At 43.0% G+C, this 19,062-nt stretch overlaps 1 protein-coding gene across 1 annotated transcript in view; it reads right to left on the reverse strand.

The window, feature by feature from the left end:
* The window catches only part of Gars1 (glycyl-tRNA synthetase 1), a 45,155-nt gene extending 27,476 nt beyond the window's left edge, over window positions 1-17,679 (reverse strand). Inside the window, exons 1-6 of the mRNA XM_070014245.1 lie at window positions 17,408-17,679; window positions 8,727-8,828; window positions 4,237-4,339; window positions 3,291-3,432; window positions 2,024-2,112; window positions 1,108-1,184 (exon numbers count right to left, since the gene is read on the reverse strand). Of these exons, the coding sequence (XP_069870346.1) occupies window positions 1,108-1,184; window positions 2,024-2,112; window positions 3,291-3,432; window positions 4,237-4,339; window positions 8,727-8,828; window positions 17,408-17,632 (738 nt within the window). The 5' untranslated portion in view covers window positions 17,633-17,679. The remainder of the gene's footprint in view (window positions 1-1,107; window positions 1,185-2,023; window positions 2,113-3,290; window positions 3,433-4,236; window positions 4,340-8,726; window positions 8,829-17,407) is intronic.
* Between the last annotated feature and the right edge of the window lie 1,383 nt (window positions 17,680-19,062).

The following is a 19,062-nucleotide window of genomic DNA, read 5'->3' on the forward strand; positions in this document are numbered from 1 at the left end:
GCATAGCACCTATTCAGTAAAGGGAGATTATTAGAATTTATATTTTCCACCTTCATAGAAGCAATGGAAATTTTCATTCCACCGAAAGCCAACTCACACTAGCCACCATGTGATCTGAATGAACAATTACACAATGAAGCCTTCTAGACTGTTTCTATAAAATGTCTAGAGGAATTTCACAAAATGCCATATTACATGCAATTAAACACAGGCTGACCTTCAAGACATCAGCCAGTGCCTGTCATCCTAGCTATTTGAAAGGTTGATATCAGGAGGGCAGCCTTCATAGGCAAGTTCAATAGCCCCCACCTTAATAGAAGAACCTAGGGGCAGTGGCATGTGCCTTGTAAATGCTCTACCACTGAGTTACATTCTCAGCTTCCTTATGATATTCTTAGGTTGTAGCACACAGGATTTAGATCATACAGGGGGTTGGGAAGGTGGCTCAGTGGTAGAGTGCTTGCCTCGCATGCATGAGGCCCTGGGTTTGATTCCTCAACATCACATGAGCAGAAAAAGCTGGAAGTGGCTCTGTGGCTCAACTTGTAGAACGGTCGCCTTGAGCTGAAGAGCTGAAGGACAGCGCCCAGGCCCAGAGTTCAGGCCCCCACAACAGACCAAAAAAAAAAAAAAAAAAAATATATATATATATATATATATATATATATATATATGTTCTTGTACTTGGTAAAAGGTCAGAAGTAACTGCATTTCTATCAGCTTTTGTCATCCCTTTATTTGTCAAATAAGTTATAAAACTTTAGTTCTGAAGATAAACTGGGAATAGCAGCAGCCAGGGACAGTCCAACCCAGCTAAGTGGTTGGTCAAAGAGCGCCCAGTCATCCACCCAGTCTGCAACCAACACCAAACATGGGCCTCACAGCCACTCCAGTCTTACAGCAGGGACTGTAAGTTTAATACCCATTTACAGTGACTTCTCAGTTCTGACTGAAATAAAGACTTAACCACAGAAGATGGGGAAGAAACTGAAAAGCAAAAAGAGATGTTGTAAGGGACAGGTAGATTCTGCTTCTTTACAACTGTGGCCATGGTCAGCAAATCCTAGCGACCTTTCCTGTCACTCTGAGAATGTCTACAGTTCTCACCTGGGCCAAGACACTTTCCATCTCTGACTTCTTCTCAGCAGAACACTTCTTGTCAGACATCAGTTTCTGTAAATGAGCTACAACAACAGTGTTCACACAAATTAATTTCAATGATGAAAAAAACAGTGCCAATGCACAACAATTAAAAACAAATCTAAGGTCACTGTTCTTTATATAAATCTGTATTTCATGTTATTGAGACAACTTGATACTATCTTGACTAATTATAAAATTAATATGCTCATAAACAATCTAAATATAACTTTTGTAAATAAGGGACTATCCACTTAATAAAAGTAAAGTGTGAGCCGGGCGCTGGTGGCTCACACCTGCAATCCTAGCTACTCAGGAGGCTGAGATCTGAGGATCGTGGTTCAAAGCCAGCCCGGGCAGGAGAGACCGTGAGACTCCTATCTCCAATAAACCACCACCTCCAATAAACCGGAAGTGGCGCTGTAGCTCAAGTGGTAGAGCGCTCGCTTTGAGCTGAAGAGCTGAGGGACAGCGCCCAGGCCCAGAGTTCAAGCCCCACGACCGACAAAAAAATAAAATAAAAGTAAAGTGTGTACATTATGCCCAAATAAAGAAATTTAAGCCAGACACCGGTGGCTCATGCCTGTATTCCTAGCTACTCAGGAGGCTGAGATCTGAGGATCATGGTTCAAAGCCAGACCCGGCAGGAAAGTCCATGAGACTCTTATCTCCAATAAACCACTAGAAAACAAGAAGTGGCGCTGTGGCTCAAGCGGTAGAGCACTTGCCTTGAGCTGAAGAGCTGAGGGACAGAGCCCAAGCCCAGAGTTCAAGCCCCATGGCCAACAAAAAAAAAAAAAAGAAAGAAATTTAATGGGGAAATCTGAGGTAAATATTTAGTCTAAGCTCTGTATTTGAGTATAAGGGAGATGCACAACCGTGCCTTTCAGCAGATGGTCAGCCCGGAAACACTCGCCACTCTTCACATCCTTCACCATGAAGTCAGCAAATTTGTCCACATGGCCAGAGGTCCTAAGTAACAAATGTCAAGTCAATATGTCATTCTCATAAAAACTGATGCATTCATAGATACTAACTTATTAAACAATCACCCTACAATATGCTTATTTGTAATTTACATTGACAGAAGTCAAAGACAAGAAATTTACATGTCTATAATGGGAGTCTATATGTTTCCCATGTCTGTAATCCATGATAGACAGTAATATGTACCAGAGAAAATTCTTCCCATCCATCTGATTCTCTCGAAAATACTTCCTAGGCTACACTTTTTTACAAATTATAAAAAATTTCAGCCTATGGAATATTCTTGAAAGTAGACTATATCCTAAGGTCACAAAGCAAATCTCTGCAAAAACTCTTTCTACAGTTCAGGATTAAGTAATCCATGTCTATTCTATTATCATTAGTGATTTAAGCCAAAATCATCAAGAATTTGATGAGCGAAGAAGCTATAATGTGTTATATTGACACTAGTATTATCTGCACACAATTCCTATTAGTAGAACAAGCAGCTAAAAGATGAAACAGTAAGAAATTACTCTCATCACAACGAAAATGATGAAGGAAACTAAATAATGATAGTAATAAATACAAATTACCTGTGTGCCGGGCAATAACTGATAATTCCTATCACAGTTGAAGTTTTACCCTACTTTCAATAATGTGGTAGGATTAATCTTATATTCTTAATCTTATTTCTGCACTGAAGTTTCAAAATAAATAGTAAAGTATTTGCTCAAAAATACTACATATACATCTTACTTTCTCAGAACTTAATACCAAGGAAATAATGAGCAATAAACCTTTTAGGATATCAGACTACAATAAAAATTCAGCAACATTGTAAAACCCTATGTAATGGCATTACGTAAACTATGATGCATTCACAAAACAGGAAACTATGCTGGCATCAAAAATGCTTTAGAAGGATATTTAATGACACTAGTAAATATTCACATACATTAAATGAAAAGAAAGCAACATGGGCTAATATTCTCATATTCAGAAATGGAGAGAAAAAGTGAAAGGACAAACCAAGTACAAATGCACTGAGCAGTAGAAATTAATTTCTCACAGTATCTGTGAGCAGCAGGAATGTATTTATTTGGTTTTTATGTATCTTCCAGGTTTTCTAAGTGAACATGGGCAGCTACTTGACTCTGCACATTGATAGGAGCGGGTCTTACTTAAGGACAGGCTCCGGAGTGAGCATGGTACAGTCAATCTCCAGGATCTGCTCCTCCTGGATAAAGTGCTGCCTCCAGGTCTGAATAATGTTATTCTTCAAGGCACATCCAACTGGTCCAAAGTCATATAACCCACTAACACCTGGAAAGTGCAGGAAACAGTATTCTTTAATTGTTACTCTGAATACTAGGCAAGAAGATAGGTGACATTGATGCCTAAGATCCCACATACCCCCCAGAAAGGTTTTGAGGTCAATAATTTAAACCCCTCTACCGAAGAGCCTTACTTTGAAAAGGTCTCACTTCACTTTCTACTTCCTTACTTGTAATTTCAACTGAGATTTAACAATGAAGTGGTCCCAGATACAGGAAATAGAAAGAAAAAGCAGACTATAGTGTTATGCCATGGAAAGCAATCTACCACTGAAGTTGATCTAAAATTTTAGCCTCCAATTTCTTAATATATTCCTGGGTATCTCGACTATTATAGAAACCTCAAGAAGTTAAAACATTTAGAGGTCTGTTTTGTCAAAACCAAATTAAGTTTCAGTGACAAAGTACTAAAGGTTTAATACTGTCATAATGATCTCTGTTGGCTATGAAATATAGACACACATTTAGTCAGTTATATTCACTTTGTTACCCTCACACAGCAAGTACCTGGGTTCAATTACCAATAATGCACTGAAAAAAAACTAAAGTATAGTCATAAAGTATAGTCATAAAGCTGCCAAATAGCAGCTTATTTGTATTCTGGCAAGTCATGTCCTTTTTTTTTTTTTTTTTTTTTTTTTTTTAGGAACTGAAGACCAAACTCAGTGCCTTGTACTTGCTAGGCAAGCACTCCTCCACTGAGCTAAATTCCCAACCCAAGCCATGTTTTTGATCTAAGAATTGATATCATTAAAGACACCAACAGCACAGTATTCTTTTGTTAATCCTATACCTCCATAAATAGCAAAAGCTTGATCATAGAAAAACCTCCTCTTCAAGGTGTCTTCCATTTTTGTTCTGTCTATAATGTCATCTTTGGGCTGTAATGCCAGCTCCTATAAGAGAAGAAACAAGATAAAAAGTGTGATGGAGAAGTGGATGGAAGTTTTGAGCTTAAGGTATCAGACTGTAGTTGATTCCTTGGAAGAATTAGATATAAAATCTAACAAACAGAAAAGATTTTGAAAAGTTAAAAAAAAGGTGGAGGCATTATTCTGTCTTTGTCTTTGTGTCCTTCCTGTCCCTTTGAGGAAAAGATAGTGTAAGAAACTCATATGTTTAAGGCTTAATACCAGCTGAAGGCACTATTGGGAGTTGGTAGAACCTTCAAGCAGAAATCCTTACAGAGGCTATTGGGACTTTAGTTCCTCGTCTGTTTCCTGGTGCCATGAAGTGAAAGTATAGCCTACATCATACACTACCATGATGCTCTATTTCCCCACAGTCCTAAAAACCAAACCAGTGGACTATGAACCAAAACTTCTCAAACTGTGAACCTAAAGAAACCTTTCCTCCTTCAAGTTGATTCTTCTCAGCTATTTTATCACAGCGTCAAAAGCTAACAAATACCTTTAGGAAAAAAATATAATCACTTCTAGGATTATAGGACTAAATTAGAATCTGAGCTTGGTGGTACATGTCTATAATCCTCACACTCAGTAGGCTGAGTCAGAAGATTGCATGTTTGAGGCCAACTCAGACAACATAAAAAGACTGTGTCTTTAAAAACAAATAAAAAGGCTAAACTTATTTAAATACAGATACTGATAATATCTGAATTTTTACTAGATCACTACAGTGAATTTATCACTTAGAACTTCAAACAAATGCTTAGCATGGTGGTGTACATTTGTAGTCGTACTGCTTGGGAGGCTAATGCAGGAAGATCTCAAGTTCTAGGCCAGCCTGGGCTACCTAATAAAATCTTGTCTCAAAAATAAACAAATGAAGCTGGGCTCTAGTGGCTCATGCCTGTATTCCTAGATACTCAAGATGCTAATACATGAGGATCACAGTTCAAAGCCAACCTGGGCAGGAAAGCTCATGAGACTCATCTCCATTTAACCAACAGAAAACTGGAAGTGGCGCTGTGACTCAAATGGTATTGTTCGCCTTGAGCTAAAGGGCTCAGGGACAGTATCCAGGCCCAGAGTTCAAGCCCTATGACCAAAAAAAAAAAAAAAAAAAAAAAAAAGCTGGAAATAGAGCTGTGGCTCAAGTGGTAGAGTGCCAGCCTCAAGCAAAAAGACTCAAAGGCAGCACCCATGTCTTGATCTAGCCCCAGGATTAGCACAAAAACAAATAAAATAAAAATTTATTTATTTATTTATGTATTTTGGTTGGTTGTGGGGCCTGAACTCTGGGCCTGGGTGCTGTACCTCAGCTCTTCAGCTCAAGGCTAGTGCTCTACCACTCCACAGTGCCACTTTCAGCCTTTTCTGCTTACATGGTGCTGAGGAATTGAACCCAGGGCCTCATGCATGCAAGGTAAGCACTCTACCACTGAGCCACCTTCCCAGCCCCCAAAAATTTATTATTATTAAGTAGTTGTACCAAGAGGTTACAATTCCATAAGTTAGGTTATGAGTACAATGCATCTTGTTCAGTGTCACCCCTTCAGTTGTTCTCCCCATTTCCCTCTCCAATCCCTACCCTCATTATGTAGTTCCATTTTTTACATAATACACATTGAATATAGTAACTGCCTTGCTCACCTTCCTCCCTCATTTATGTACTCTCCTTGCCCCTCCCCCATTAATGTTTCCACCTCCTGGTGTTCTTTTTTGAATTTTTAACTCAGGGTCTAGGTGCTATCCCTAAGGTCTTTTGCTCCAGGTTAGTGCTCTACCAATTTGAGATACAGCTCCACTTCCAGATTTCTGGTGGTTAATTGAAGATAAGAGTATCGTGGCCTTTCCTATCTGTTCTGGCTTTGAACCTCGATCCTCAGATCTCAGCCTCCTGAGTAGCTAAGAGGTGAGCCACCAGTGCCCAGCTCTAGTATTCATTATGTTAAAACAGTGTATTAGTTGTTTTTACCCTTGGATCCTCCCATAAGTATACCATCCTTTAGTTAGTGTAAATGCACTGAGCCCTGTATACATTATCAAAATTAGATCTAACTTCCACATGAGAGAAAAACATGTGTATTTTGTCTCTCTGAGCCTGACTTACTTAACATAATTATTTCTGGGTCATCTATTTCCCTGTAAAGAAAGTATTATTCTTTATAATGGATAAAATTCCATTGTGTGTGTGTGTGTGTGTGTATACCACCTTTTTTTTTTTTAAGCTATTTTCTATTGTAGGCATCAGGACTGTTGTGAATAATGCAGGAATGAACATGGATCTGCAAATGTCTTTACAGTATCCTGACTTGTAATTGCCCTGGGTAGAGGTCTAAGAGTCATCTGGCTGGATCAGAGGGTAGATCTATGTTTAGTTTTTTGAGGAACCTCCAAACCACTTTCTAAGGTGGTTGTACTAGTCTGCATTCCCACCAATAGTGTAATAGGGTTCCTTTTTACATTCCCATCAATAGTGTAATAGGGTTCTTTTCCCCTACATCCCCTCCAGCATTTCTTATCATTTGTATTCTTACAGTTGGCCAATCCTACTGGGGTGAGATGGAATCACAATATGGTTTTAGTTTGCATTTCCTTTATGACAAACCAGGGGTGTTAAGCATCTCTTCATGTGTTTATTGGCCAATCTGACTTCTTCTGAGATGTCTCCATTTAGCTCCTCTGCCCACTTATTAATTGAGTTAATTGGAGGTCAGGTAGTTTCTTGAGCTCTTTGTATATTCTGGATATTAGGCTCTTGTCAGATGTATAGGTTAGTAAAGATCTTCTCCTAGCTTTTCTGCTTTTCGGCGCCCTTGGTGGCGGTTCTTCCGCGGTGGGATGCGCTCCCCTCGCGGGGCCCGTCTCGCGCGCGGGGTGAGTAGGGAGGCCGCTTCGGCCTGTCTCTTGCAGACCCCCGGTCCTTTGCCTGGGCGGCCGGGCCTGGTGTCTCGTGTTTCTCCCAGCAGGAGGCCCCGGGGCCGGCCGGGGTGGGGGGCGTCCCGCGCGCCTGCGCTGCCCGGCGCGTGCAGGTGGTGGTTCCCTCTTCCCCCATCGCATCGACCCTGCCGGTCTCCGGGACGCTTGCCAGTTGGTGCGGATGCGCCCGTGCGGGCCGGCCCGGGCTCGGCGGCCCGGCGGTGCGGGATGGCTGCAGGGCCCGGAGCCCGCCGTCGGCGCCCCGGGGAAGCCGCGTCCGGACCTCGGCCCCCGTCCGTCTCCTGACCCCCAGGTTTGCATGCTGGCTTTCTGATGACAACCTGACTTGGGATGAATAGAGCAGCATGGATTGCAAGAGTAGGGAAGTGACCTGATGGGTGCGGGGCCCCAGGTGCCAGTGTCCTGTGATGCTTTGCCTTGCTAAACTGTTCCGCGACAAATAAGGTGTTCCCAGCTAAGACCTTGGAAGAAATCGGCTGTTGTGAGCTAGTTGGACACGAGTGTGTACTGCACTGGGAACTCCATTTCTCCCCAGCCTTGGAGAGAAAGATCCATGGGTTCATGATCTGTATTTTGCTACTGGAGATAAAAAGGAAATTGTGCAAAAAAAAAAAAAAAAAAGATCTTCTCCTAATCTGTAAACTGTGTTTTTATCTTAGGAATAATTATGTCCTTAGTTTGATGTAATCCCATTTGTTAATTCTCTCTCCTACTTCCTGAACCCCTGGAACTCTCTTTGCCACCAGGCACCAATGGCTCATGCCTATAATCCTACCTATAGGAGACTGAGACCTGAGCATCACGGTTCAAAGCCAGCCTGGGCAGAAAAGTTCGTGAGACTCTTATTTCCAATAAACTACTCAGAAAAAGCTGGTAGCTGCACTGTGGCTCAAGTGGTAGAGTGTTAGCCTTAACTCAAAGAGGCCAGAGATAGTACCTTGAGTTCAAGCTCTATGACCAGCAAAAAAAAAAAGACACAAAGTTCCTGCGTAGGCCACCAAGTTCTAATGTTTCTCCTACTCCTTCTTGTAGTAGTTTCAAGATCTCAGGTGTGATGAAGTCTTTGTTCCATAAAATATTTTTTAAAAAGAAAAAAAATACTCAAATATAATTCTAAACTTCAAACTGGAGGCTTAGTGTTTAAATAGGTCTAGGGACAGCTATCACAGATGGACAAAAGTGAAACCATTATTTCCAGGCATAAAAAAATTCATAAAGCAGGCACATGCTTTCCAGAAACCACATGCAGCATGCAACATCTAGGATTTGGAGGAGGTATTTCAGGTACCAAGTAATCAGGTTGCACTTTGAAAGGCTGAGCATCTTCCAGGGAAAGAGAAGGCAAACAAATCAAGTAATATGTGTTCAGAACTTTTTTAGGTCTCTCTCACCAACAACCAACCTCAGATTGCTCCTAATTTAACACCCCAAGACTCACCTTCGCTTCCAGAACCCGCTTTCGGGCTTTGAGCTCAGCCACTGCTTTGTCTACATCCACTTGGGGTGCTTTGTCTTCTTTCAGCTTCCGTACAAGATCTCCCTAGTCAGCAAACAGAATTTATACTCAGGACTGGTTTCAGAAGGCAAAAAATAAGAGGAATGTATTTTAAGACTTTTAGAAAGGATTTTTTTTTAATAATGCAATTGGCCATTTTATTATGTGAACAGCCCTTACTAATAACTGAGAATCTCTGCCCTTGGCACTGGAATGTTCAGGATGTTCAGACAAGTTAACAAATGAACACAAATAACTACTATACATGGTAATAGTGAAAAGTAGTGGGAGTGGAGGTAGTCTGAAAAAGAACTCTACAGAGTCACTGAAACTAAAAACTCATGGAGTAAGTTAAACAGCATATTAGACGTAACTTAGAAATCAGTGACCTAGGGGCTGGAAAGGTGGCCCAGTGGTAGAGTGCTTGCCTTGGATGCATAAGGCCCTGGGTTCCATTCCTCAGCACCACATAAGCAGAAAAAAGCCAGAAGTGGTGCTATGGCTCAAGTGGTAGAACGCTAGCCTTGAGCTGAAGAGCTGAGGGACAGCACCCAGGCCCAGAGTTCAGGCCCCACGACCGACCAAAAAAAAAAAAAAAGAAAAGAAAGAAAAGAAAAGAAAAGAATCAGTGACCTAGGAAATAGAACTAAAGAAATTACCCAGAGCCAGAGCCAGGCACCAGTGCCTCATGCCTATAATCCTAGCTACCCAGCAGGCTAAGATGTGAGGATCACAGGTCAAAGCCAGTCCAGGCAGAAAAGTCCTTATAGGACTCTTATCTTTAAAAAAAAAAAAAAAAAAAAAAAAAAAAGCTCAGAGACAGCACCCAGGCCAAGTTCAAGCCCCATGACAAAAAAATAATAATAATAAAATAAATAAATTATCCCGAATAACACAAAAAGGCAATTAAAAATATAAGAAGTATAAACAGAAGAGTCTTAGATTAATCCTAAAAGAACCTAGAAGAATAAAGAAAAATTTTAAGAAGCAATATTTGAGAAGATGATGGATATAAAAAAAAAAATAATTTTTTTGTGCCACTGCTAGAGCTTGAACTCAGGTCCTAGCCTCTGTCTCTGACGTTTTAGCTCAAAGCTAGCACTCTACCACTTGAGCCACAGCTCCACTTCTGTTTTTTTATAATTAGAGTAAATAAAAAGTTTTACAAAATGGAGTTGCTTTCCTGATTTCAGTCACAAAGGTTCAATGGGTATATGATCTTATAAAATGATGTTTGCTGAAATGAACTCCAAGAAATGGAAACAAGAAGTTTTATGTTATTTTGCTTCTTGTTTTTTCTCCTTTGTTGCTGCTTTTTTATTTCTGTACCTTTCATCTTATATATAAGTTTATCTATTTGGGGGAGGGTAAAGGGAAGAACAGAAATGGTGGGACATAGGATGAACAAGTGTAGCAGTGATACTCACTATACAACTTGTTGAAAATGAACTATACAACTTGTGGGGGAGAGGTCCAGGAGGGAAAAACTGGTAGAAAATTAGGGAAGAGGTGACACTGTTCAAAAAGATATGTACTTATACATACTGAAACAAACTCCAAGATATGGGGGAAAAAAAGATACTTTTTTTTTTTCAGTTTTCAGCTTTTGATCTTTAGGGATGGGAGGGGAGGGTACAGAACTCCAGAGTGAAAAAGTAGAACAGTAGAGCACACTAGACATTAATGAAAGTCAATTGTACACTTGTGGGTAGAGATGGGAGTGAGGAACTAGGAGAGAATAAGGGAACAGAAGACACTGTACTAAAGGAAATGTACTCATTACCTGATACATGCAATTGTAATCCCTCTGTACATCACCTCTACAACAACAATAAAGTAAACTAATTTTTAAAAATGTACTCACTACCTGACTTATATAACTGTAATTCCTCTGTTCATCACCTTTACAAAAAAAAAAATTTTTTTTAAGTTTCACAAGCTTTCCTGCCTGGGCTGGCTTCAAACTACAATCCTCAGATCCAACCTCCTAAGTAGCTAGGATTACAGGTGTGAGTCACAGTGCCTAATTAAAATTTCCTATAAAAACTCAGGACATAAATTCTCGGATCAGGAAACACAAGAAAATCATCCAAACATATAAAACCAAAATCCACAGGTAGATAAGCTGTAGTTAATAAAACCCAATGCCTAAGAGGGCTTAAAGACTGGGATGGGTTTGGAGCCCTGATCAGCTAACTGCAACACCCTGAGCAAAGGGGAAAAGCTCTTTGCGCTTCCTAAAGTATCAAACCAGGATGACAACAATGACCTCACTGTAATGTTGGAAAAGGAAATGGAACACTTTATAAATGTTACCTGTCATTATGCTACAAAGCACCTCACTAAGGTGTGGCCATAGATTCTGCCAGTCTAGTCTGTTGTAAGCTATTTTCTCTACCTCAAACCTGTTTGTTCCACATGTTCTTCATGTGTTAGTAACCACAAAACATACAATCTTCCAGGCAACATCAAATTATGCTTCTTTGGCTTCCACATGTGGTCCATTTCACTTCAAAGTTCCAATCTCCTCTCCATCACTCAGAGACTGAGTGACAACTGTCGCCACTATTTCCCACAAAGGCACTAACATAAGATTTGGCCTAAATTACACTCACACGTTACTTCTCTCAGCTTGTGACCTTACTTCACAAACACAAAGCAACCCTAATTTGGGACCTATCTGAACTTTTTGCCTTCGTCCATCTTCTTATCCAGAATCTACATATGACAGTACATAGTACTTTAGTTAAATTTTGGTTGACACTGTGTACTAATTTCACTAAGAACAATAGGAGTCTAAAGTATTTGATGTGAGGGCTGGGAAGGTGGCTCAGTGATAGAGTGCTTGCCTTGCATGCATGAGGCCCTGGGTTCAATTCCTCAGCACCACAAAAACAGAAAAAAAAGCCAGAAGTGGTGCTATGACTCAAGTGGTAGAGTGCTAGCCTTGAGCTGAAGAGCTGAGGGACAGCGCCCAGGCCCAGAGTTCAGGCCCACAACCGACAAAAAAATAAAAAATAAAGTATTTGATGTGAAAAGGGAAATTTTCTACTCCTCTCATTCTCCTACCATATCCAAATACGGTAGGTCTGTTGTTACACCTGCAGTTTTTATTGTTAACCTGACCCCTCTTAGGTACAACACTACTTACAGAGGTCACCTGCATTTTACTTTTACTACAGTATCTAGAACCACATTATGGATAAAGTATTTACATGCATTTCGGGATGGGAATTCTTATGTCAATCCTGGCACTCATTACTACTACTGACACCACAACTTAAACACCACAACTTAAGACTTCACAGTGCCGGGCTGGGAAGGTGGCTCAGTGGTAGAGCTCTTGCCTTGCATGCATGAGGCTCTGAGTTCGATTCCTCAGCACCACATAATCAAAAAGAAAAAATCCGGAAGTGGCGCTGTGGCTCAAGTGGTAGAGCGCTACCCTTGAGCTGAAGAGCTGAGGGACAACGCCCAGGCCGAGTTCAGGCCCCACGACCGGACCCAAAAAAAAAAAAGACTTCACAGTGCCATGCAATTGGCATGCAGCACTGTCTACTCTTTACACTTTCCATGGGTCTTTCCATTCTTCTCCCTGTCATAACACCAGTTTGGTAGATGCTCACAAGCTGCCTTTTGATGAGAAGGAGAGGCTTATGTGAGCACCTATTCTGAAGGTGGTTAAGATTTCCTTTTGGATACTGGAAACAAGTTGGCAAATGCTCCTGAACGTCTCCCCACCACATACTTGGTATATTTCCTCCTAGGACTTTTTACAGAGCCTTGATGAATAAGGCCACAAGTAAACAGCTAAGAAGAACTTAAAATGTATTGTCCTGAAGGCCAGATGAGTGGCATATACCAGTGGCCCCCTCTACTTAGAAGGCAGAGGTAGAAGAATTATGGTCCAAGGCAAAAGTGTGAGACCCTATTCGAAAGCAAAAGAGCAAGCTTGAGATGAGCTCAGTCCCCAGTACTATAACCTACCCCCAAAACAAATCATTGCCCTGACTTACTCTGTCTTTGGAGTTCAGGCACAGAACTGGGTATACACTGTCAAGCAGTTATGCTAGTGACAGAGAGCCAGCTACCTCATGGTCATGGCACACCAAGTTCACAGCCCTATAGGCCCACAAAGAAAAATGTTGGGCTTATTCTAAATAATGGGTTAAAAATTGTAATTTAGAATAGTCTAGGTCTAAAGATAAAAGAATTGGAGGTAACCTAGACATGCAAAGAAAGTATTTAAAGACCTCAATTGTTGCCAGGCATCAGTGGCTCATGCCTATAATCCTAGCTACTCAGGAGACTGAGATCTGAGGATCGCAGTTCAAAGCCAGCCTGGGCATGAAATTCTGTGAGACTCTTATCTCCAATAAACCATTCAGAAAACCAGAAGTGGCGCTATGGTTCAGGTGGTAGTGCTCGCCTTGAGCTGAAGAGCTCAGGGATAGTGCCTAGGCCCAGAGTTCAGGCCCCACAACCAACGAAAAAAAAGAAAAAAAAAAAAAATATATATATATATATCAATTGTTAGTTATCTTCCTTTACCGCCTAACTACATTTGGTAGTGTGTGTGTGTGTGTGTGTGTGTGTGTGTGTGTGTGTGTGTGTGTGTGTGTGTGTATGTACACACACTGAATGAAGATGTGAATGTCATCAAGATCTGTACGTTACTTAAGAAACATCAAGGACAAGAAGCTTGGGTCCTAGATAGATTCCAGGCTAAAGATGTATGTCAGACCTTCCAGTCTGCACTTATAAAGAACAGACACCAGAGAGCCCTCCCTACCACTGTCCTCATGGATCCATATTCAGTGGGCACATTCAGCTGGCCAAGAAAAACAACCAGAAGCATTTCCTTATCTTTGCAATTGTCTGCTTTATACATGTGACTAGAGGTTCTTGTTAGGGTTAAGGAGCTTGTCTCAGGTTCCCAAATATTTTATAACTCCAGACTAAAAAAGAAAAAATCATAAAACTTTCATTTTCCCTTTGTAGATGAAGCAAGAGCTTTAACAGGCACTATCAGTTCACAAAATCAAAGCAGAGAAAAACCCAAGGTTCTTCATGCTATGTCTTCTCTAAGATCCAAATTTCAATGCCTCTCCTATTACAGTTAAAAAAAAAAAAAACTAAAGCACACAGTATGGTATCCACCTATATTATTATTGACTTTGACGTATCACTTAAAGCCCCTTCCTGAAATAATTTTAAATAGCTTTCCCTAATCTCACAAAACTCGGAAAACATCAATCCTCTTAATATAGTTCAATGTCATAACAAGTAGCCACGCTCCTTGCCAACAATGGTTTTACAGAAACAACATTCCAGTCTATTCAGAGTTAACACAAACCAAGAACATATTCAATACAAATTGTATTTTGAATTGTCTCTAGGATCCTTTCACCTGAGGCTGGACAGTTCCTGGAGAGCCCCACAACCACAGGACCATAGGTAAACAACTCACACTCCTCAATGCACTGTGTTGCCAAAAGTGGAAGCTCTTCAGCAGTTAGGTGAAGCAACTACATTTTCAACTTACAATAGGCTTATCAGGACATAGTCCCACTTTAAGTAGAGGACCATAGATTTGGGAAATTAAAATGGGAATTTAATTTTCTTATTAATTCATTTAAAAAAATAAAATTTAAGCCGGGTGCCAGTGGCTCATGCCCATAATCCTAGCTACTCAGGAAGCTGAGTCTGAGGATCACAGTTCAAAGTCAGCCCAAGCAGGAAAGTCTGTGAGACTCTTCTCTCCAATTAACTACCAGAAAACCAGAAGTGGCACTGTGGCTCAAATGTTAGAGCGCTTGCCTTGAGCTGAAGAGCTCAGAGACGGTGCCCAGGCTCAGAATTCAAGTCCAGTGACCGACAAAAATAAATAAATAAATAAATAAATAAATAAATAAAATTTAAGAAAGGAGCGTGATAAAATTTTAAGGGAGAGTAATAGAGGAGGGTAAGAAATGAAACCCCTGTACAACTAACATACACTAATAAAAATAAATAAAATGCATAAAATATCATTTAGATTTTTCTAAAACAAAATTTTTTTTGGGGGGGGGGGGGCCCGGGTCGTGGGGCCTGAACTCTGGGCCTGCGCGCTGTCCCTCAGCTCTTCAGCTCAAGGCTAGCGCTCTACCAGTTGAGCCACAGCGCCACTTCGGCTTTTTTCTTTTTGCTTATGTGGTGGTGAGGAATCGAACCCAGGGCCTCAGGCAGCAAGCGCTCTACCACTAAGCCACCTTCCCAGCACACAAATTTTTGAAATATATCTTCCAAACTAAAATTTTTTTTAAGTTTATAATTTTTCAACTCTCTTAACTTCCAACTTAATATGAGACAGCTAAAGTCTCATATTTGCTTTTTTTGCAATAGTGTCTTGGGTAAAGTAAGTAATTGTATTAAGAAATCCACACAAAGTAGGAAAAGGGAAATTTTCAAAATGTTTCAGATCACTACATTACTCTAACAAATGATAGTTTCTTTTTCTTTTTCTGTCTGTACTAGAGCTTGAATTCAAGGCCTCCAGCTCTTGCTTGGCTCTTTCATTCAAGGCTGGCACTCTACCATTTGAGCCATACCTCCAATTCTGGCTTTCTGCTGTTTAATTGTAGATATGTCTTTAGGATTTATCAGCCTCCTCTGATTTTAAACCAATATCCTCAGATCTTGATCTCAGCCTCCTGAGTAGCTGGGGTTATAGGTGTAAGCTACTAGCACCTGGCTAAGGGCTGGTTTCTTAAGTTATTCCAAGGCTGACTAGGTCTTGCAGGCTTGTTATCCTAACACTCAGGAAACTGATGCAGGAAGGTATCTAGATTATGACCAGCCTAGAGCTGGTTACATAGCAAGAGACACTGCTGTTTTTAGAAGAAAAACCAAAGTTTTTACACAGAAACTGTAACAGTGAACTTTTTGCATTGATACGTTAAATCCATAAATATATCTTAGATTTGAATGGATCTTTACCATTTCATAAAACATCATTCTCCAGTCATTTGGAAAATATCAGGTTATACAAATCTTTCAAATATACAATAAGCTCCTGGTCCCATTTCTTCTATTATCATGACTCATGTCTTCAAAAAAGTCCTTTTGGAGCAGGGTGCTAGTGGCTCACGCCTGTAATCCTAGCTACTCAGGAAGCTGAGATCTGAGGATTGGGGTTCAAAGGCAGCTCAGACAGGAAAGTCCGTGAAACTCTCCAATAAGCCACCAGAAAACCGGAAGTGTCACTGTGGCTCAAGTAGTAGAGTGCTTGCTTGAGCTGAAGAGCTCAGAAACAGTGCCTAGGTCCAGAGTTCAAGCCCCACAACCAACCAAAAAATAAAGTAAGTCCTTTTAGGATGTGTGTGGGAGACAAGACCCCACTATGTAGCCAGGCTACATATCACTGGAATGCTGTTCCATTAACAAAGTTCAGACAGCTAACTAGATCCAGTCTTCATATGGATAATTTGTACTGCAGTTCCAGGCTAACGTGGCAGAGGGAGGGGTTTGGGTTGTGTGTGTGCTTCCCAAATTAGATGTATTCTCCTGGCCTAAGGAAGAGCATTTAAAAAAAACACAAGTTACAGTAAAGACAAAGGCACCACATTTTATCTTATTTAAGCAGTGGAGGGTAGATTAAAAAAAAAGACAAGGGGAAAAGGGGAGGGGGGAGATGGAGGGGGGGAGGGATCCGTCGTGAGATTTCAAAATGATAAGACTGTTGGATGAGTCAAGCTCTAACAAAAGGAAAGCAGAGCTGGCAAAGGGGCAGAATTTTCTGAATTTAAGGCAGCTATGCTCCAATGAACTACTTATTTCCGAGACAGGATCCCACGGTCCTTAGCTAAGGCAAGTGATTGCATCAGTCAGCAGCTGGCGGTTGATGCTTACTACTAGCAGGTCACGAATCCCTGACTGCGAGCACTGGTCTCATTGGCCCCGCGTTGTCTTAATTAATCCCTCTTCACCCCCCTCTCGATTCTAATTTCCGGGCCGCAGGAAGACATGGGGGGAAAAAATGGAAGGGCTGCGGTAAATCACGACACCTCGGTCCATGAAACTTCCCCCTCCTTTGCGCACAAACTCCAAAACGCTCCCCTCTTGGAGCCGGCTCCCCGAGTCCAGCTTCCCAGGCCTGCGATCTCGTTCCGGACGCCAGCAGAAGACAGGAGCGAAGGATGGAGATTCGCTTCACCTTTGGGAAAGAGTTCTTCGCCTCCCGCACCCACATTTCAACTCCTATCTTCCGAGCTAGTCACGCGGATAAGCACTCGGGAAGGACCAGAAGGACGCGGGATGATGCAAAGCATCCTGGGCGCCGGGGCGCATCTGCCGCAGCGGGCAGGCAGAGGCGGCGGGTGACCCGGGCGCGGGAGGGAACCGGGCGCGCCAGGACCCGCGAAGTGCCGGGGTGACCGGGTGCAGGGCCGGGGCTGGGGCGCGGGGAGGGCGGGCCAGGAGGCCGGGGTGACCGAGTGGGGCCGCAGCGAGGGCCCCGGAGCCGCGGGGCCGGAGGGCCGGGGTGACCTCGGAGCGCGGACCCCTGACCTGGATGTCCTGCGGTCCCGGGGGTGGCCGGGGTCGGGGAGCGCGGGGGCCAGGCGCAGGGTCGGGGGCGACGGTACCTGCTGGCGCACGGCTAGCCTGAGAGGAGCCAGCACCTCCTCGGCGCTGGCGCCGTCCATGCTGCTCCGGGAGGCGAGGGCGGCGGCGGCGGGGAAGGAGGCCGGGGCGCGGGCGCTGAGGGATCGCCGGGGCACGAGCGGGGCACGGACGGGAGGTCGGAGCGACAGCGGCGGCCACAGCACCACGCGGACGGCCTCAAGCAGCGCCGGGCGCAGCGAGGGCATGGGCCGGCGGGCCGGGGCGGGCCGGGACGGGCGGCGGCGCGCGCTGACGGATCCGGTGCATGATGAAATCGCCGCGTAAACCCCGTGGCAAGAGCGCGGCCGCACTTTCGGCTCCCGGGCCCCGCCCCCCGCTGGATTCCTCAGCGGCAGATTCGTCACGGAAGTTGGTAGGGAACCCCTCCTCTTCCCCCTCAACCCCTTCTCCTCCCCTCCGGTCCGAGGAGTGAGGACTGCGAGTACACGCGCGACCCCGGCCCACAAGGACCCGCCCCGGTTGCATCCTGAAGACTCTGTAAACATCAACTGAAATCGACTTATGTTAAGGAAGGCATGGTGGTGAAAACAGGCTTTCAGACCCAGGCCCAGAGCCCAGGAGTCCCATGCCAGGGCAGGCCACAGGACCTCACATGTCAGATAGAGACATGGTGAAGGGCACACAGAACGGTGCTTTTTTTTCTGTTCTGTTCTTTTCCTTTTTTAAAAAAAATTGTTAGTTGGGCTTGAACTCATGGCCTGGGTGCTGTCCCTGAGCTTGTGTTCAAGGCTTGCCCTCTACCATTTTGAGCCACAGTGCCACATACAATTTCTGTTGTTGTTTTGAATGGTTAATTGGAGGTAAGAGTCTCAGGGACTTTTCTGTCTGGGCTGGCTTTAAACTCTGATCCTCAGTCTCCTGAGTAGATACGAGTGAGCCACTGGCTCTAGGGCTTCTGTTCTTTTCAAGATGGTAAGAAGACATTGCCTGTCTTTGGGGCAATTTACTGATCACAAGATGCTTTTCAAGGGGCTGGGAAGGTGGCTCAGTGGTAGAGCGCTTGCCTTGCATACATGAGGCCCTGGGTTCGATTCCTCAGCACCACATAAGCAAAAAGAAAAAAAGCCGGAAGTGGCGCTGTGGCTCAAGTGGTAGAGCGCTAGCCTTGAGCTGAAGAGCTGAGGGACAGCGCCCAGGCCCAGAGTTCAGGCCCCACAACCGGACCCCCCCAAAAAAAGATGCTATCAATGGTAAATCCTTGTCTGGAGCCCAAGATGATGGCAACCTAACTTCAGGAGAGAACGGCTCAGATCAAAGTGCATGGATGAGGGGGGAGCTAGGAGCCTAGCTTTTATCCTGCTTTTAGTTAATTTACTTGCGCAGTCAAAATGACTTTTAAGTTGCCTTGTACAGCGGCATGTGGGAAACAAAAAGATTGTGAGTTTGAGATCAGCTTGGCATATTGCTAGATCCATAGATGGAGAGATAGATAGCAAGCAATGTTGCACAAGCTCAGATTTTCCACAGACTTTTTTCAGAATCCAAATAGATGCTCTACTTGTTAGTTAAGTAGAGACAGAACTTGTGAATAAAGTAGAGACAAGGTAAAGGGGCAAAGAAAAGTTCTTTTACAACACTGACCATTTGGGGTATTCTTAGTGCAGAGAGCAAAGGA

This window comes from Dipodomys merriami, unplaced genomic scaffold, assembly GCF_024711535.1.
Source record: "Dipodomys merriami isolate MVZ:Mamm:240054 unplaced genomic scaffold, mDipMer1.0.p SCAF_94, whole genome shotgun sequence".
In the NCBI taxonomy this organism is placed as follows: Eukaryota; Metazoa; Chordata; class Mammalia; order Rodentia; family Heteromyidae; genus Dipodomys; species Dipodomys merriami.